The sequence below is a fragment of the Saccoglossus kowalevskii genome, chromosome 11 (assembly GCF_978046115.1).
Source record: "Saccoglossus kowalevskii chromosome 11, keSacKowa6.1, whole genome shotgun sequence".
Taxonomy (NCBI): domain Eukaryota; kingdom Metazoa; phylum Hemichordata; class Enteropneusta; family Harrimaniidae; genus Saccoglossus; species Saccoglossus kowalevskii.
The window spans coordinates 37928833-37951663 of record NC_140651.1 but is presented as its reverse complement, the minus strand read 5'-3'; the positions used below and the strand labels follow the sequence as shown (position 1 = coordinate 37951663).

General features: G+C 33.2%; 1 protein-coding gene across 1 annotated transcript in view; it reads right to left on the bottom strand.

The window, feature by feature from the left end:
* The window catches only part of LOC102807664 (mitogen-activated protein kinase kinase kinase 4-like), a 320941-nt gene that overhangs the window by 3930 nt on the left and 294180 nt on the right, over nucleotides 1-22831 (bottom strand). The window contains exons 20-21 of the mRNA XM_085505174.1: nucleotides 19444-19550; nucleotides 4892-5071 (exon numbers count right to left, since the gene is read on the bottom strand). Of these exons, the coding sequence (XP_085361300.1) occupies nucleotides 4892-5071; nucleotides 19444-19550 (287 nt within the window). The remainder of the gene's footprint in view (nucleotides 1-4891; nucleotides 5072-19443; nucleotides 19551-22831) is intronic.

The window sequence follows — 22831 nt, the reverse complement described above, 5'->3', positions numbered from 1 at the left end:
AAAAGCTGAAAATTAATTATGCAAATTAGGTAATTAATATGCACAATTATTTACCCTAAAACTAATCAGGTCTCTGCATAGTCCTAAAGGATCCATGTACCAAGTTTCATTAAAATGCGATGATTAGTACTTGAGATACCCGTGGAAACGCTGAAAATTAACTAATTATGCAAATTAGGTGATTAATATGCAGAAATATTATCGAAAACAATCAATCTCTGCATAGTGCTTGAGTATGTAAGTACCAAGTTTCATTGAAATGTAATGCTCACTAATTATATCAAATGCTGAAAATTAATTAATTATGCAAATTAGGTAATTATTATGTACTGATATTACCAGAAAAACTATCAGGTCTAAGTACCAAGTTTCATTGAAATGTGATGATTAGTACTTGAGATATCAGTGGAAAAACCGAAAATTGACTAATCATTATGCAAATTAGGTAATTAGTATCCATAGATTATTACCAAAAACTAATCAAAACCTAGCATTAGTTCAGAGCATGTATGTACAAAGTTTCATCAAAATCCAATAAGTGGTTCTTTAGATATCAGTGGAACAATCATGGAACAGCTAAAAATCAGCTAATTATCATGCAAATTAGATAATTAATAAGCACAGATTTTTACCAAAAACTAATCAAATCTGTGCATATGTTCAGAGCATCTATGTACCAAGTTTCATCAAAATCCAATAAGTGGTTCTTTAGATATCAGTGGAACAGTCATAGAACAGCTAAAAATTAGCTAATTATCATGCAAATTACGTAATTAACGAGCATGGATTTTTACCAAAACCTAATAAAATCTGCGCATTGGCCCAAAGCATCTATGCAGCAAGTTTCATCAAAAACCGATGTATGGTTCTTGAGATAGCAGTGGAACAGTCGGACACACATACACACATACACACACACACAGACACACTAACTGCAAAAACTCCCATTATGTGCTTCGCACATGGGAGAAAAAAATACGGCTGTTACGACCCGACCTGATTTCAGTTCAGTAAAATAGGGTAACTCGCAAAGGATGGAACTGTAGTTCCATGGTTTCGCGTTAAGGGGCGATATATTATTTTTGGGGGAAATTTAGAAAGGGGGATCAGCAATCCTTAGAGGGTCAATACAAAAAGGGACCCATTTAGAGAGCAGCAATGCTCTTCGTGTCTGTTGTTGTTGTTGCACGTGACTTGCAGCTGTCAACTGTCTTTGTTCTTCGACTGGCTTCCATGTGAGGTAGTATTCTTGTGTTTTGTTTTTTCTGACTTGAGTTCTTGATATACAGATGTTGCTGTTTATTTTTTAACGTCTTATCTTGTCTTGTAGGAGTGTCCAGTCCGTGATTTGAACTTGCAATCTTTGAGTTCCCAGCGCACTGTCTTGTCCACTGTACCAAGAGTGTCTTCACACAAGTGATAGGATTTAAGTCCAATTTATAGGAGCACTGTTCTCACTAGCATTCAAAAATGGTACTAACCGAACTAGATTTGAACCAGCAATCTCTCACATTGATGACATTGTACATATCCACTGAACCGTGTGGGTAGTCATGCAAATAAATGATTTGTTGTCATATTTAGCTTTATTGCAAATTAGTGTTTGCGAGAAAAGACGGGCAGACATGGGAATTGAACCCAGTTCCTCCTGATCACAACGTAGACAACTGACCCACAAGACCACTATGGATTGACTGGTTGTGTTTGCATTTGATGAATCTATATAGTGTGTATATGTATATGTAGAAATACAACATATTTCTATTATTGAGTTAAAATTGTCAAAAAAAAATGACAATTTTATGTTTTTACTTGTGTAAACTATATGCGTGCCATAATCCGTTACATCTTGCCAATTGGGTGTTTGCCATTTGCGTTGCCCATACCTGACCCCACCCTAACCCTAATGCCAAGACACGTTCCTGTTAATAATTGCTCAATAATGATACTCTGTTGTGCACTGTCTGCGGGTAAGTTGCATTGATGTCAACTGATTAAACAACTGTCGTTTAAATATTTTACACCATTACAAGTTGTTAAATTGTGAAAATAAATGTGTGGACAAATATTTGAGACTTATTTTGGTGTAGACAACTGTCATTTAATTATTTTACACCATTACCAGTTGTTAAATTGTGAAAATAAATGTGTGGACAAATATTTGAGACTTATTTTGGTGTAGACCACTGTCATTTAATTATTATACACCATTACCAGTTGTTAAATTGTGAAAATAAATGTGTGGACAAATATTTGAGACTTATTTTGGTGTAGACAACTGTCATTTAATTATTTTACACCATTACCAGTTGTTAAATTGAGAGAATAAATGTGTGAACAAGTATTTGAAACTTATTTTGGTGTAGACAACTCGCGTTTGATCAATTCACACAATTACAAGTTGTTTTAACAAAAAATAATGAAATAAATATACTGGTATCATTGGATATTTGATTTAATTGTGAAACTTTCAAACAACATGTGACTTTGAACCCCCAATCAACAATTCCACACACACAGTATAAATTCCACAACTCCACAGAAGATATTCGTCTGTTGCCTGAATTGTTTTCGTAATATAGGGAACGCCATCGACACTTTAACAAAACTTACCTTGACTTGGGTCTTGTTTATCTCTTGTCACAATCTGGAAACAGTTGAACAAATTGCGCATCGTCCAGTTTAAGACGTAATTTATTTTATTATTTCTTCATTCAGTTTTGCATGGTGGAGTTTCATGAGGTTTATTATTTTTTCCCCGACATTTTTAGTTTACTTGTTTACGGTTTGAGGGATTTCATTTTATTTGATTTACGTTTTTATGGTAGCTCTGAGCGGGACTCAAACCAACTGTCTTTTCAAGCTAATTTTGTTTTATCTCGATGGCACGCTTGTGTACCACGCCACGACGTTGGTCGTTGGGTGGTGTTCATTTTTCTAACTACTCCAATGTACCGAGGAGTTGAATGGGAAAGCCAAAACGATTGCTGATTTCTGATTGCTTCGGTTCTGGTGAGTGTGTATCTCGTGTGATTCGAACCCATGTCGTTTGTATTGTGTGTTTTTTTATTTCCCATGTAGGCTATGCCGTAATATGCAACCACTTTCCCGTTTTATTGTGATTTTGTGATTGTTTAATGATGTCTTCCTCGCCCATCACGCCATGACCCAGTTTCAACCACATGGCCATTTTGCAACAAGTGCGTGACCCTCGGCGTCACCCGACTGACTATATGATCGTTCTGTTCAACTGTTAAGCTAGGATTTATTACCGTTATTATCATTATATTGTCACATGATTTGTTTTACCTTATGTGTAATGTCTTAAGTATCTTTATTGCAATTTGTATATACCAATTCGTATATACCGAGGAAACGACCCCGATTGAAGGTCATGTATTTTGTGACCTCACCAATTCGTGTGTAGGTACGGCTTCTAGAACCGTGCCGCGTTAACACCACGGCGAACGAAATAACCGACAGCGAGACCAAGTGAGCTACAGAACTGCAGCTAGGTTCAACCACGGTTTCGTTCAACACAACCTCGGACTGCAACCTCGGCGGTCGATCCACACAACTACAACTTTCGGAAAGGACTTCTGCCAGTCACTAAATTCCACGCAAACACGATTTCGTCTCTCACAAGAGTTCCACAACATCCATAACCACTTTAGTTCAGTCTTTGGAAGGAATTCAGTCGATTTAACAGGAGAATCGACCTGCCCACACAGACGGAAACAATTCGACTGTCCGCACAGACTTATTCATAAACAAAGTTATTCCAACACCATACTATAGATGGCGCACTCACTATAGACCGCCACAGGGCTAATTTGCATACTTTGTGGCAGATCAACTTCTCATGAACAAATTACCATCTACACTCATCAAGGCATCCACACACCAAAAAATCGAGTCAAAAGGTTCGGCGGTTTTTGAGAAGAAGTCGTGCACAGACAGACAGATAGACGGACGACAGACGCAGGACAGAAACCCATCCCATAGGCTCAGCAGACCTATGGTCCGTTGAGACAAAAAATTACTTCCTGTTTAGAAGAAATTCAAAATGGCGACCAAACCATTTGACCATGTAATCAAGACAAATTTTTCAAACTTAAATGTGTGTCACATGATAAAATACCACATTTGAAGATTTAAAAGTGTGTTTTGGGGGGAAAAACATGGCGGAAAGTCTCGTGACCGCTAAAGTTTTTATTGTTGATATCTATTACACATGAGTTGTTCTATATACCATAAAAAAATCTAAATGCCTAGACCCTCGGAAAGTGGTTAAATTGGCACTTCCGGTTTATTTTCAATCCAATATGAATGCCGAACCAATTGATCAATCCAAAATCTGAAAGTAAGGTGCACCAGTTCACATCAGGGTCTATCAGTATGGAGAATTCCAGACCATACTGTTCATGGATTTTCTCAAACAACTTGATGAAAAAAGTCACAGAAGAAAGATGTAGAACGAAGAAAAAACGGATGACAATAATAGGGGCTTGGGCCCCTAATAAGTTCATTATTCTTATTAATACTAATGATTGTAAACTAATTAGACAAATGGCACGGTATCTAAAAATTTGTTTTGAAAAACACAAACTATTAATTTTTACTGCCTGATCTTATGTTATTTTAACATTCTGTTTTTAACTTAATTTTTCCTTTTCCTTTACTTACTTTCAGCCAAAAATGAATTTGTAATTTTATTACAGTGTAATAAAACTTTATTATTATTATACAGATTCCAGCACTCGGCAAGATATTTTTTGTCTTAGACTGGGGATGCCCTCTGGCCACTGTATGGTGTGTTTTCACAAAAAGAAATAATATGCCAAACGTATGGTTCAGTTTGAATCATGCACTTTCAGTGCTCAATACTAACCTTAATAAATGGATGGTCTAATAATTGACTTGCATTCCATCTCTTCATGACATCATGTTGTAAACAATGAGATACAAACTGTCTGCCTTCATCACTGAGTCTATCTGGTATCAGGGGTGTGGCTCCTACACCTACTTTATATATTACAGTGTACTCGTGATCATATTCATGCCATGGCCTCTGTGTAATGCAATGAGACAAACAAAGAATAAATGAAACGAAAAAACTTAGAAAGTGTGATATACTTCTGTGTGCTGAGGTGATGGTACTGAACACATAAATGATATAAAAGAAATAGCTGATACAAGCTATGCATGGCACAGTTTTCGTTAGTTATCAAATTTAAATATAAAGTCATTGTCCAGTTCTTAATTACTGTGTCAATCAAAAACAATGACCAATGTAGATTATGCTGCAGAAGTATTTAGCATGTTAATGTGTTACTCACTGAATACAGTATGAAAATAAAACATGGTCACCAGTCAGCATTTTGGATTAAATTTAAATGCAGATGTGCATTAAAACCATCATCTATAATATTCAACCCAAGTTTCAATAAAATCCACAATACTCGAGAAATGATTGACATGTTCAAATGTTGTTGTTTTTTGGGTGGGGGGACTATCGTGGTCACCAGTTTGCAGAACCTTACTTTGGAATTGAGTGGGTACCCATCTTCCAAGATAAAATTTATAAAATGGCTTTAGCAAATAGAAACAGTGCATCAAAGCAATTAATTTTGGTACCCCTGTTAGTTCATGTTTTATTATGTAGTTTTTGTACCAATTTTGCCTTGCCTGTAGTGTAGTGTAAACGAAGGGGAAGGTATAGTAAGGGGAAGATTTTGGCGTTGTTGTTGTTGTTGTTGTTGTTGGCAAGACTTGTGGGTGTGATAACTCAAGTAATAAAGTTCGATGTTGGTGTAATTTGCTTGCATAATTAATGAGATATGTAGTAATTATTTTTTCAGTTAAAACGTAATTGTTGTGAAAGCTTTGTTCAGTTAAAGAAAAGTAATTTTAATGTTTTGAAATTCAATCCTCCAAATCTGTATCAGGATTTAATGAGAAAATCTATGATGTAATATTTGTTTTGAAATCCTTTGGAATTTTTCATTGTTGTGTGATTATGTATACATTTTCATCTTATTGGAACCAGTGCCATCTTAAGTTCATTATAGAAAAAAGGCTTTTAAAATGTTTTTACTCTAGTTAATATTTGACCTTTGTGTGAAGTCACTGTATGGTAATTAGATCTGTTCAAGGTTAATATGCAAGACCACTGTGGTTAATAAACATAAGATAGTATTCTACTGTAAGCAGTTGTACTCGGTACTGGTCCTCATTGCTCAGTGAAATATTCAAGACCACTGTAGTTAAACATTATAAGATAGTATTCTACTGTAAACAGTTGTACTCGATACTGGTCCTCATTGTTCAGTGAGTTACAAACTATGTGCAATAAGTTTTGTAAAGTTGCCACTGTACATGTACAATAGGTTATATCCTAGAGTTCACATATAACAGAAGACTGATCAAATCTTTAGATGAAAAGAATATTATACACCCAAATCAAAGTGGTTTCCGAAGCAAACACCGTACAACAGATCATATCATCACACTACATACCATGATTAAAAAATATCAAGAAGAACAAAAAAACTATACTGCTGCTTTATAGATTTAAAGAAATGTTTTGATACTGTTTGGAACAAAGGATTGATGTACAAACTAAAACGCAACAATATAAATGGCAACTTATACAATTTAATTGAAAGTATGTAAAACAATAAGAAATACAAACTAAAGTTGGGTGACAGAATAACAACACCATTCCATATACACAATGGAATGAAACAAGGCTGTCCACTAAGCCCAATACTGTTCAATATATCGATGAACTAAACAAACAACCATTAAATCAACCATCATTGAACAAGAAGTCAATCCCATGCCTGTTATATGCAGATGATATTGTACTTATGTCTGAGAGTGCACCAGGACTACAACAATTGATGGATACTACCCACAACTATTTGAATAAATGGGGATTACAAATCAACATTAAGAAGACCAAATCAATTATATTTGCCAAAAATGGACACCACACAGAAGGGATGCATATCAAAGTTGGGAATGAGGAACTAGAAAAAACAACACATTATACATATCTTGGAGTGACTTTTAATACAAATGGCTCAATGAATGCAACAATGGACAGGTTATCTGACAAGGCTAGGAAAACTGAAAGGGCTCAACTCCATCTTTTCAGTGGTAGTAACAACAACCATGTAAAATTGAAAACAAAATTACTTGAAACAACTCAACTACCAATTTTAACATATGCTGGAGAAATATGGGGACTATGCACAAACTGGAGTAGATGGGATAAAACTAACACAGAAAAATACCACCTGAATTTTTGTAGACATATAGTAAATGTAAATAACACTACCAGTAACATAGCTGTTAGAATGGATACAGGGCGACTACCACTGTTATGTAACATTCAATACAAAGCTCTCAGATACTATAAACACCTAAAATCCATTGATGAAAACAACATAGCATATTATTTTTACAGGTTTATCCTAGGAGTGAGTAAAATGACGCCAATTAGTGGTTTGAAAGCAGAACTTGGTAGGTTACCAGTAAAATTAAAAATTAATTTGGCTCAAATTAAATACTGCCATAGACTATATAGTCTGCCAGATAATCACATTTTAAAATTAGCCCTGGATGAAATGATAAAAATTAATTCAAACTGGGTAAGGACTATTAATGCTACACTGGGACATGATCTAATTAAAATAAAAAATGATCACAATATGGAAAATTGGAATCAAATACTAAAAAAAGTAAAACTCAGACTATCTGAGTTTTATATTCAAAGATGGAGAGAAAAACTAAATTTCAGTGAAACCAATGAAAATAGGGGAACAAAACTGAGAACATACAAACTATTCAAAGTAAGCTATAATATGGAAAATTATTTGCAAAACATTTCAAATTTCAGTCTCAGGAAAATGCTTTCAAAATTCCGTCTGAGTGACCACAACTTAGAAATAGAATTAGGTAGAAGAACAAAGCCCAAAATAGAATTAGAAAATAGACACTGTAATAAATGTAACACTAAAGCATTAGGAGATGAAAAACATTTCCTGCTATTTTGTACTGGCTATATAGAACAAAGAAAAAAACTGTTTGATGAGTGTTCAATAAATATTTACACAATGGATGTGAATTCCATATTTAAAAAGATTATGGAGAATAATATAGCTTTAGCAAAATACTTAAAGAGCACAATTTTTAAAACCACAGAAAGTAATTAATTTATTTTATTTTACTAACATTTTATTATTTATCTCTTATGTATTGTATGTATTTATGTTCCTTACCATACAAAAACCCTCTGAAGGTTTTTTAGTAGTGTAATAAAGTTATTATTATTATTATGCACTTAAAGAAATGGAGAATACAGTGTTGAAAAACAGTTGGTTATCAAAACTACATGATTTGAAAAAAACATACAACAAACCTGTTGACATACAAACAACAAAACAGTACTTTCAAGAATTATGTAAGGAACACTATACAAATACATGGATGTCTAACATGAACAGTACTGATTCAAAACTAAGGAGTTTTAAATTATTCAAAAATAACATCCAACAGGAAACCTATTTACAAAAACACAATGACAGAAAAGCAATAGGGACACTTGCAAGATTTAGAATGAGTGGCCACAAACTGAAAATTGAAACTGGTCACCATCAAAAACCTAAAATACCGCTACAAAGCAGAATTTATCAAAACTGTCTCAAAATTGAAGATGAACAACATTTCACAACAGAATGCACCTTATACATGTACCTATATATGTAATATCAAAGCAATTGGACTTGCGGTTTTTAAAAAGAAGTTGAAAATATCACTTTTTACCAAAAATGACAAAAATATTCACCAAAATTAAAAAATTAAAGATATCATCATGAAATGAACAAATTTGAGAATGGTCCACATGTAGTACCTATATATGTAATATCAAAGCAATTGGACTTGCGGTTTTTAACAAGAAGTCGAAAATATCACTTAATTAGAAAATTAAAGATATCATCATGAAATGAAAAAATTTGAGAGTGGACCACATGTAGTACCTATATATGTAATATCAAAGCAATTGGACTTGCGGTTTTTAACAAGAAGTCGAAAATATCACTTTTTAGCAAAAATGACAAAAAAATTTAAACCAAAATTAGAGAATTGAAGATATCATTACAAAATAAACAAATCTGAGAGAGATCCACATGTAGTACCTATATATGTAATATCAAAGCAATTGGACTTGCGGTTTTTAACAAGAAGTCGAAAATATCACTTTTTACCAAAAATTACAAAAATATTCACCAAAATTATTGAATTTAAGATATAATCACAAAATAAACAAATCTGAGAGAGGTTCACATGTAGTACCTATACATGTAATATCAAAGCAATTGGACTTGCGGTTTGCATCAAGAAGTCGAAAATATCACTTTTTACCAAAAATGACAAAAATATTCATCAAAATTAGAGAATTGACGATATCATTACAAAATGAACAAATCTGAGAGCTGCTAACGGAACCAGACGCTGAACTGACGTCATTTTGCCAATAAGCCGCATCAGTTCGCGCATTGATGAAGAGGAGTCAGGGGAGGAGGAGACTGTAGAGACATCTGATACCCACGGGATACTTTGAGCGTTCAGGGATCGGAGACCCTCCTGCGCCAGGCTGGTATGTGCTGCATAAGGCGCGATCCCACGGGAAGGAGCGGACAGGGGTTCGGAGCTAGTGCTTCCCAAACTCCATCCTCCAGAATGGGAAGACGAAGAGGGGGAGACTGAGCTCGGGGACCCCGGGGAGGGAGACCCAGAGTCATACCATCATTCATGTCCAGACAGCCAGTGAAACTTTCCAAGAGACTTTGCCCCCCTCCCCATAAGTGTCAGAACGCCCACCACCAACGCCACGTTTCTTGGGCTTTCATTGGCTCTGGTGCCGGTCAAATGACCACACAATGTGGCCTTCCCTATCCGCACTACCCACCTTAACAAAAGTATGGGTACTGGGATCAGGACGAGGAACCTGTGGAGATGGCTGTAGTACCACGTGAGTGTCCCACTCTGGCGTCGCAACAGCGATGAAGGCGAGTACTCGGTTGAACCATGGGTGTACTAACACCTTTCGATTGTTGGGGATAATATCTTGCAAAACAATTGTTTACTTTTCAAATTTGTTGGTGACAAGAGATTTGAGACATGAACGGTGCAGACTTTCTGAGTGCGTACTGCAGTCAATCGCTAAGGTGTCGATCACCGCTAAAAGTACCTTTGTTTTCGGGCATGGGCGTTGAACAATAGTGAAACAAAAAATTGGAATGTCCACAATAGCGTATCGGATAAGATATCGGTCAAGATAAAAGCGTATCAGCATAAATTATAGCGTATCGGGACCAATATGCTAAAACCCTCTAGGGAGAACACTGGTCCAGTAAGCACCTCTGAATCAGACTAGACCGGAGAGCTGCTAACGGAACCAGATGATAAACTGAAGTAATTCTGCCAATAAGCCACATTAGTTCACACAAATGGGGGTTCTCCACTAGGCGTATCGCCCTTTTCTCCAGAAGGCTGGCTACTTCCTGCGGGATCGTCCCCGTCTTGACCTCGTCCCTTGGCAAAGGACCTGAAGGCTCCCTCTGAGGAGTCAGAGGAGGAGGAGACCAAAGTGGAATCCAATACCCACGCGACAATACTGCAAGCGTCCAGAAATTGGAAATTCTCCTGCGCCAAGCTAGTATGTGCTGCATAAGGCACGATCCCAAGGGAAGGAGCAGAGGGGGGTTCGAAGCTAGTGCTTCCCGAACGCCAGCCTCCAGTATGGGAGGACGAAGATGGGGAAACTGAGCCTAAGGACTCTGGGGAGGAAGACCACCAAAACCATGTTTATTGGGCTTTTTCTGACGCTTCCTGCTACTAGTCTTCTTCTGCCCCTTTGAAGGAGACCATGTGCGCTTTGATAGTCGCTGGTTCTGGCCCAGAGCGGAGGACTTACTGCATAAGCCATCTTGCGGTTTTCATTTGAACTGTTGACCAGAAGGAATGGCTACCTTGCCAACAGGGACAATTGCTTCAATTGGATACACTGATCCTCAGCAACCGCCAAATCATTTACTGCATCCGCTAACCGGCCACCAAATAGCCGGTCACATCCCAAGGCCTTCTCCGCAGGCGATCAAACTCGTTTCCTGCTGTAGGATAGTAGGATAGGCGCACAGACTCAGAACTGCCTCTTGCAAGATATCGCACATAGTGACTCTCTGCGCAGCCAGGAACTAGAACATCTACCTGAGGATCGAGGTTCGTTGCTGAGCACTCAGATAGTCAGAACTTAGCAAGGTGAGCTGACGCTCTAACGCCAAAGAAACCCATTCTATAAAATTGATGGGTCTAAGTTCCGCCTGTAAAGCCTGATGCACTTGTAGGCACTTGTGCCGTTAAAAAGACCAAGCAACATGGCCTTCCCAACGGGGAGCCCGTGGAGGCAGGCTGTGATACCATGTGAGTGTCCCACACCGGGGACCCATCAACAGTTCGCATACCCCCAATGGGGTATCAATTCACCCAACAGAAGGCATGGGACATGACCACGCCTAAACCAGGGGGGTGGGATTACCACCAGCCTCGTACGAAACAAAAGTCGCGCGGCCATCACTGAAAGGTTCACAAGCTGCGACCTTAACTGCATATCAGTAAGGATCAGCTGGGCTGCGGGTGGTTGGGTATCCTGTGACAGATCCTCTAAAAGAGAGATCACTGGGGGGATGGGACAGCAAAGGAACAGGCAGTATCTTAGCCCGTGCCCCCCCCCCAGGTCCTCCTGCGCTGTACCCTGAGACTGCAGAAGGGAGTTGACTTTTGAAGCCAGATTATGCATCCACGCCTTCCAAGCCATCTTTTCACCATGGGAGAGCTGGTCACCTTGACTAGTATCGGTAAGGGAAAGCAACAGGGCCTGTCCCTGTGATTGTGTATATGTACACCAAGTATCAAAGCATTCAGGCTTTTAAAAAGAAGTCGAAAAAGTAAAACATTGACACGGACAGACAACAACTCATATGATAAGTTCTGCTTGACAAAGTCGACAGCGGAGCTGAAAAGGGTAGAAAATACATAGAAAAAATGTGTGTACCAAGTTTGAATAAAATCCATCTGTAAACAGTCAAGATCTGGTTCTGGAATTCAAGAAATGCTGGGTTTTGATGAGTTTTCAGCACAAAAATGGCCGCCATTGTGCCATCTTGAGTCAGATCGTGAAACAATTGACGTGCATATGTATAATATTATGTATGATGAATGTATGAAGTTTAAATGTAATCGGTCAAGGCATGTCTAAGATAATAGGTATACATGTACACATGTACACATGGACGCATAGACACACATACAGAGGTTAATTTTGGTACTAAAACAGGGACGAAATATAAACACTGTGGTTTGAGATGCAAACTGTGAAAGCAATCTGATTCTTAATGATAAATAAATAACTCAAAATAACTAGCCATATGCTTCATGCGGTAGTTGCAAACTAGCGACCTAACGGTACATTGAGATATTAACTATTTGCCATGTTCTTGTCACATCACAACCATGGTAGTTTATTTGGTTGTTGCCATGGCATTTACAATAATTATTGAACTGAGACACAAATTGAGAGACACATCATTCATTTCTAATGAAATGAACATGATAAAATTGCAAGGCAGGTTATAATCACAGAAATCAGAGAGGGAGGACTGAACACCCTAGATATTTTCACCACACACAAAATATTCAGTGATGATTATTAAGCGATATTTTAACAGAGAATTTCAGCATTCCTGGAAAATGTTCCTAACTGTACGACTAAAATATGTTAAAATATTTACTGTAGATGATAGATATTTACTGGAGATGATAGTTATTTACTGTAGATGATATATATTGACTGTAGATGATATAGATATTTACTGTAGATGATAGATATTGACTGTAGATGATATATATTGACTGTAGATGATATAGATATTTACTGTACATGATAAATATTTACTGTAGATAACAGATATTTACTGTAGATGATATATATTTACTGTAGATGATATATATTTACTGTAGATGATATATATTTACTTTAGATGATAGATATTTACTGTAGATGATAGATATTTACTGTAGATGATATATATTTACTGTAGATGATATATATTTACTTTAGATGATATATATTTACTGTAGATGATATATATTTACTGTAGATGATAGATATTTACTGTAGATGATAGATATTTACTGGAGATGATAGTTATTTACTGTGGATGATATATATTTACTGTAGATGATATAGATATTTACTGTAGATAATAGATATTTACTGTGGATGATAGATATTTACTGTAGATGATATAGATATTTACTGTACATGATAAATATTTACTGCACATGATAGATATTTACTATAGATGAGAGATATTTACTGTAGATGATATATATTTACTGTAGATGATATAGATATTTACTGTAGATGATATATATATTTACTGTAGATGATATATATTTACTGTAGATGATAGATATTTACTGTAGATGATAGATATTTACTGTAGATGATAGATATTTACTGTAGATGATATAGATATTTACTGTAGATGATATATATTTACTGTAGATGATATATATATTTACTGTAGATGATAGATATTTACTGTAGATGATAGATATTTACTGTAGATGATAGATATTTACTGTAGATGATATATTTACTGTAGATGATATATATTTACTGTAGATGATAGATATTTACTGTAGATGATATAGATATTTACTGTAGATGATAGTTATTTACTGTAGATGATATAGATATTTACTGTAGATGATATAGATATTTACTGTAGACGATATATATTTACTGTAGACGATATATATTTACTGTAGATGACATATATTTACTGTAGATGATACAGATATTTACTGTAGATGATATATATATTTACTGTAGATGATAGATATTTACTGTAGATGATAAGATATTTACTGCAGATGATAGATATTTACTGTAGATGATATATATTTACTGTAGATGATAGGTATTTACTGCAGATGATAAGATATTTACTGCAGATGATATATATTTACTGTAGATGATATATATTTACTGTAGATGATAGATATTTACTGTAGATGATAGATATTTACTGTAGATGATAAGATATTTACTGTAGATGATAGATATTTACTGTAGATGATAAGATATTTACTGTAGATGATATATATTTACTGTTGATGATAGATATTTACTGTAAATGATAGATATTTACTATAGATGAGAGATATTTACTGTAGATGATAGATATTTACTGTAGATGATAAGATATTTACTGTAGATGATATATATTTACTGTAGATGATAAGATATTTACTGTAGATGATATATATTTACTGTTGATGAGAAGATATTTACTGTAGATGATATAGATATTTACTGTAGGTGATATAGATATTTACTGTAGATGATATATATTTACTGTAGATGATAAGATATTTACTGCAGATGATAGATATTTACTGTAGATGATAGATATTTACTGTAGATGATATATATATTTACTGTAGATGATAGATATTTACTGTAGATGATAGATATTTACTGTAGATGATAGATATTTACTGTAGATGATAGATATTTACTGTAGATGATAGATATTTACTGTACATGATAAATATTTACTGCACATGATAGATATTTACTGTAGATAACAGATATTTACTGTAGATGATATATATTTACTGTAGATGATATATATTTACTGTAGATGATATATATTTACTGTAGATGATATATATATTTACTGTAGATGATATATATTTACTGTAGATGATAGATATTTACTGTAGATGATAGATATTTACTGTAGATGATATAGATATTTACTGTAGATGATATAGATATTTACTGTAGATGATATATTTACTGTAGATGATATATATTTACTGTAGATGATATATATTTACTGTAGATGATATAGATATTTACTGTAGATGATAGTTATTTACTGTAGATGATATAGATATTTACTGTAGATGATATAGATATTTACTGTAGACGATATATATTTACTGTAGATGACATATATTTACTGTAGATGATACAGATATTTACTGTAGATAATAGATATTTACTGTAGATGATATATATATTTACTGTAGATGATAGATATTTACTGTAGATGATAAGATATTTACTGCAGATGATAGATATTTACTGTAGATGATATATATTTACTGTAGATGATAGGTATTTACTGCAGATGATAAGATATTTACTGCAGATGATATATATTTACTGTAGATGATAGATATTTACTGTAGATGATAGATATTTACTGTAGATGATAGATATTTACTGTAGATGATAGATATTTACTGTAGATGATATATATTTACTGTAGATGATATATATTTACTGTAGATGATAGGTATTTACTGCAGATGATAAGATATTTACTGCAGATGATATATATTTACTGTAGATGATATATATTTACTGTAGATGATAGATATTTACTGTAGATGATAGATATTTACTGTAGATGATAAGATATTTACTGTAGATGATAGATATTTACTGTAGATGATAAGATATTTACTGTAGATGATATATATTTACTGTTGATGATAGATATTTACTGTAAATGATAGATATTTACTATAGATGAGAGATATTTACTGTAGATGATAGATATTTACTGTAGATGATAAGATATTTACTGTAGATGATATATATTTACTGTAGATGATAAGATATTTACTGTAGATGATATATATTTACTGTTGATGAGAAGATATTTACTGTAGATGATATAGATATTTACTGTAGGTGATATAGATATTTACTGTAGATGATATATATTTACTGTAGATGATAAGATATTTACTGCAGATGATAGATATTTACTGTAGATGATAGATATTTACTGTAGATGATATATATATTTACTGTAGATGATAGATATTTACTGTAGATGATAGATATTTACTGTAGATGATAGATATTTACTGTAGATGATAGATATTTACTGTAGATGATATATATTTACTGTAGATGATAGATATTTACTGGAGATGATAGTTATTTACTGTAGATGATATATATTGACTGTAGATGATATAGATATTTACTGTAGATGATAGATATTGACTGTAGATGATATATTTACTGTAGATGATATATATTTACTGTAGATGATATATATTTACTGTAGATGATATAGATATTTACTGTAGATGATAGTTATTTACTGTAGATGATATAGATATTTACTGTAGATGATATAGATATTTACTGTAGACGATATATATTTACTGTAGATGACATATATTTACTGTAGATGATACAGATATTTACTGTAGATAATAGATATTTACTGTAGATGATATATATATTTACTGTAGATGATAGATATTTACTGTAGATGATAAGATATTTACTGCAGATGATAGATATTTACTGTAGATGATAGATATTTACTGTAGATGATAGGTATTTACTGCAGATGATAAGATATTTACTGCAGATGATATATATTTACTGTAGATGATAGATATTTACTGTAGATGATAGATATTTACTGTAGATGATAGATATTTACTGTAGATGATAAGATATTTACTGTAGATGATAGATATTTACTGTAGATGATAAGATATTTACTGTTGATGATATAGATATTTACTGTAGATGATAGTTATTTACTGTAGATGATATAGATATTTACTGTAGATGATATAGATATTTACTGTAGACGATATATATTTACTGTAGATGACATATATTTACTGTAGATGATACAGATATTTACTGTAGATAATAGATATTTACTGTAGATGATATATATATTTACTGTAGATGATAGATATTTACTGTAGATGATAAGATATTTACTGCAGATGATAGATATTTACTGTAGATGATAGATATTTACTGTTGATGAGAAGATATTTACTGTAGATGATATAGATATTTACTGTAGGTGATATAGATATTTACTGTAGATGATATATATTTACTGTAGATGATAAGATATTTACTGCAGATGATAGATATTTACTGTAGATGATAGATATTTACTGTAGATGATATATATATTTACTGTAGATGATAGATATTTACTGTAGATGATAGATATTTACTGTAGATGATAGATATTTACTGTAGATGATAGATATTTACTGTAGATGATATATATTTACTGTAGATGATAGATATTTACTGTAGATGATAGATATTTACTGTAGATGATTAGATATTTACTGTAGATGATAAGATATTTACTGCAGATGATAGATATTTACTGTAGATGATATATATTTACTGTAGATGATAGATATTTACTGTAGATGATAGATATTTACTGTAGATGATAAGATATTTACTGTAGATGATTAGATATTTACTGCAGATGATAGATATTTACTGTAGATGATATATATTTACTGTAGATGATAGATATTTACTGTAGATGATAAGATATTTACTGTAGATGATATATATTTACTGTAGATGATAAGATATTTACTGTAGATGATAAGATATTTACTGTAGATGATATATATTTACTGTAGATGATAAGATATTTACTGTAGATGATAAGATATTTACTGTAGATGATAGATATTTACTGTGGATGATAGATATTTACTGTGGATGATAGATATTTACTGTAGATGATATAGATATTTACTGTAGATGATAGATATTTACTGTAGATGATATATATTTACTGTAGATGATAGATATTTACTGCAGATGATATAGATATTTACTGTAGATGATAGATATTTACTGTAGATGATAGATATTTACTGTAGATGATATATATTTACTGCAGATGATAACATATTTACTGTAGATGATAGATATTTACTGTAGATGATAGATATTTACTGTAGATGATAGATATTTACTGTAGATGATAGATATTTACTGCAGATGATATAGATATTTACTGTAGATGATAGATATTTACTGTAGATGATAGATATTTACTGTAGATGATAGATATTTACTGCAGATGATATAGATATTTACTGTAGATGATAGATATTTACTGTAGATGATAGATATTTACTTTAGATGATAGATATTTACTGTAGATGATAGATATTTACTGTAGATGATAAGATATTTACTGTAGATGATATATATTTACTGTAGATGATAAGATATTTACTGTAGATAATAAGATATTTACTGTAGATGATATATATTTACTGTAGATGATAAGATATTTACTGTAGATGATAGATATTTACTGTGGATGATAGATATTTACTGTGGATGATAGATATTTACTGTAGATGATATAGATATTTACTGTAGATGATAGATATTTACTGTAGATGATAGATATTTACTGTAGATGATAGATATTTACTGTAGATGATAGATATTTACTGCAGATGATATAGATATTTACTGTAGATGATAGATATTTACTGTAGATGATAGATATTTACTGTAGATGATATATATTTACTGCAGATGATAACATATTTACTGTAGATGATAGATATTTACTGTAGATGATAGATATTTACTGTAGATGATAGATATTTACTGTAGATGATAGATATTTACTGCAGATGATATAGATATTTACTGTAGATGATATAGATATTTACTGTAGATGATAGATATTTACTGTAGATGATAGATATTTACTGTAGATGATAGATATTTACTGTAGATGATAGATATTTACTGCAGATGATATAGATATTTACTGTAGATGATATAGATATTTACTGTAGATGATAGATATTTACTGTAGATGATAGATATTTACTGTAGATGATAGATATTTACTGCAGATGATATAGATATTTACTGTAGATGATAGATATTTACTGTAGATGATAGATATTTACTTTAGATGATAGATATTTACTGTAGATGATAGATATTTACTGTAGATGATAGATATTTACTGTAGATGATAGATATTTACTGTAGATGATAGATATTAACTGTAGATGATAGATATTTACTGTAGATGATAGATATTTACTGTAGATGATAGATATTTACTGTAGATGATAGATATTTACTGTAGATGATAGATATATACTGTAGATGATGGATATTTACTGTAGATGATAGATATTTACTGTAGATGATAGATATTTACTGTAGATGATAGATATTTACTGTAGATGATAGATATTTACTGTAGATGATAGATATTTACTGTAGATGATAGATATTTACTGTAGATGATAGATATTTACTGTAGATGATATAGATATTTACTGTAGATTATAGCTACATGCTGGTATATCATATTACTGGTTGATATAGTGTTTTGTACATCAACTCATATCAAAAACCTTTTCAAACCTTTTTAAGTCTGCACATGCAATCAACAAATCCAAGTTCATATACAACGACTCCTCAACTTGTGTACATGATGTTACCTTTCCTGTAGACATTTCAATTACAACACATCCTAAACTCCATATGTCAGCTGCTCTACCATATCCTCCCTTTCCAGTTTGCGTAATAACTTCTGGCGCCATGTATGCTGCGAAAAAAAAATTCAATCTTTTGTAAACGTTTGAAACAAAATGAACTCACAGCTATGCTCATTTCACAATAGCCAATCACTGCATAAAATGGCATATATCTGGTCTGGTTACACAACGGTTACATGGCGGTTATGAAGAATAACTGTGCGTAACTGTCACATATCCGTCGGATTATGCGATAGGGTAACCGTCGCCAAACCCTCAATGGAATCACTTCGTTTGTCGCCCATTCAGTTCAACGTAAAGTAATGGAAATTTCAGAAAAAACACTGATTTTCGTTAAACGTTTATAACGTATACTTCTAAATAACCGTTGATTAAGTTGGATGACGTAAATGCAGAAATACACGCCAATTCACATTGAACCTGAAACGACATATACAGCAGGATTACCTATCATTACGTTAACGATATATAGCATATTTTTGACGTTGTCTGGAAACTATGTGTGATTAAACGTGAATAAATCCACCCTGTATACTTTGATTTGTTTCTGAAAGCAATTGAGGAATATAGAAAAAAATAAAATTAGTTCAGAATCGTATATAGCGTCCTTGTGAAGTTTGTTTTTAAATCGCCCATTGAGTACCATCAACGACAAAGAACACTTTCAAGGCTTGAAGATTGTATGTACCCAGACGTAACTAGACGTGTTTAGCTCTAATACATGAGACTTTTTGTAGGTTATAAGATAAATATTGTGACATTTTTATGTGTAAAATCTATGCAGGTTTGTTTTTTGTCCCCTAATTATTTCATACTTGGCACCTTTAACAGACTATTATTCTGTGACAAAGCATTTTCTTTAAAAACCCGGACATATTTTGCACCGTCATTATCTTGTGAACGATAATTGCGAGTTTGAATGTCCTAGCCCGAACGCACTCGATTTGACAGCTATACTGAATCAAAACAGTTTCAAGTCACTTTTGTGTTTACATGTTTTGATAGTTTTACTGACATCTCCTATCAGACTCACAGTCTCTCTCTGTTGCAAGACTTGCTACGTTTTCATGACAGCATTTTATCGGAGCCATATGGCTTGAGCAAGCAAAAATTGCCACGTATGCGCGTTCGACTTAAGCAAAGTTCAGCTCCAATAAACCCTTTGGATTGAACTGCGATATGGTTGAGCCTAACTATTGGGTCGAAATCACGTTCTCAATTGTCTTCTCCGTACCCTCTCATTTCATTTATGGTGGAGACAACATCATTTGTAATTTCGTGCAGTTTTTAGCTTGGTGAAGAGGTACGTGCCCTAATATCTATTTGACAGAGTAAAGAAATACTGTAATAGATTGATAGCTCAACGGAAAACACAAAAATGGCATACAAAATTATGTGACAAAAACTTGAGAACCACTGAACAGATCTAATGGAAATTGAAGAAACTTTTTAAAGACACCAAAGATAAGTTGTAGAAGTGGTCACGGTACTGCCACGTTTAGGTTTACAACTGTTACACATATTACAACAGATGAACAATGACAAGATGGTAATTTTGCATTACAACTTATGTGAACAGGCTGTAACATTTAACGCATTTTAGCTGATGCGTATCTTGATTTTTTGAGATACCTAAATCATAACACAAGTGCATTGTCTCAGACTTATTTTCTTCCAGCTCAACAGCATCGTGCCATGTAAAGAATCAACAACACAAACACAACATCAAAATCATTGTTGTTTTCATCCTCAGTATTTGGCAGCGCTGTTCCAGTCGGCTCTGATCGAACTGAATTTAACTCTGGCAGATCTCGCCTCTCATTCGGCTCCGACCATGTTAAAGTCGGGGGCAGTTGTTCGCCTCTGATAGAGTGCTGTCGTTTAAAGGTAGCAACCACTGCAATGTGGATGCTGATGTTGAAAGAGCTGTAGATTGGTAGCTGAAAGACTCATTCCTGGTCGCTTACGGCCCTGGTAAATAAAAGATATGACAGTTTGATCGTTGTGTCCCTGGGATAAATTATATTCGAAGTTTATATCTAGCGTTAACATATTAAATGCACAACGAATGAGTGGTTTTATTATTCACAAATTTTTTTTGTTTTTTTCTGAAGTTTTTGCCATGATTTAACCTGCCTTCTATCACTCGATAAAAGATATAGATAGATAGATGTTTATTCCAAACAAAAAAAGTAACAACTTAACAACTCACAAAATATAGATAGACAAAAATATACAAATGGAATAGGGGTCGAAAATAGTTGCGATTAACAACTAATCGAGTCCAGCTCCTGTGCTGTAAATCACAGATTACAAGATACTAACTGGACGTTATGTTTACTTTAACATGAATAGAAAATAAGAATAGTAGTGAGACAGTCAAAACAACCTGAAAGTGCAAGGAACGCAATTTAATAAAATATAATTTTTTATATATTTTTAAGTTGGAAATTATGTGTAACTAGCTTGTAGGTAATTTTTGTATTCTTTTTTAAAAGTAATCCTACATTGTATCGTCCTGATACGAGTTGGAATGCTAGTCCATAGTTTTGCTTCTGCATACTCCCGCTTTATGTTTAATTTGGGGGATTTCAAGATCATTTCTTTGATTTTGTCTGGTACTATGTAAATGACAAATTGGGGCGTAGTAATCTTTGAATATGTATAGCAACCTTTTATTAATAACATCATAGACAAATATGGCTAGTTGTAATTTGTATTGTTTGAATGTATCCAAACTTCCTAAATAATGGTGTTGAGGGTGCATGTCTATCACTAAAAGTAATTATTCTAATAATTTTCTTTTGAATAAGAAGAATCTCATTTAAATAAGTAGAATAGGTATTACCCATACCTCTAAACCATATGAAATACGGGAGTATTAGAGAATTATAAATCATAACAAGAATAGAATGAGGAACAATATAACGAAGTTTAAGGAATATACTCGTAAGTCTGCTGATGTTTTCTTTGACTCCCAAGAAGTGGTTTTCCTATAATAAGTTTTTATCTATAGTGATACCAATGAATGATGCACCATCTGTTACGTGAATTGTTGTGTCATTCAGTCAGAGATTTCCTATAATAAGTTTTTATCTATAGTGATACCAATGAATGATGCACCATCTGTTACGTGAATTGTTGTGTCATTCAGTCAGAGATTTCCTATAATAAGTTTTTATCTATAGTGATACCAATGAATGATGCACCATCTGTTACGTGAATTGTTGTGTCATTCAGTCAGAGATTTCCTATAATAAGTTTTTATCTATTGTGATACCAATGAATGATGCACCATCTGTTACGTGAATTGTTGTGTCATTCAGTCAGA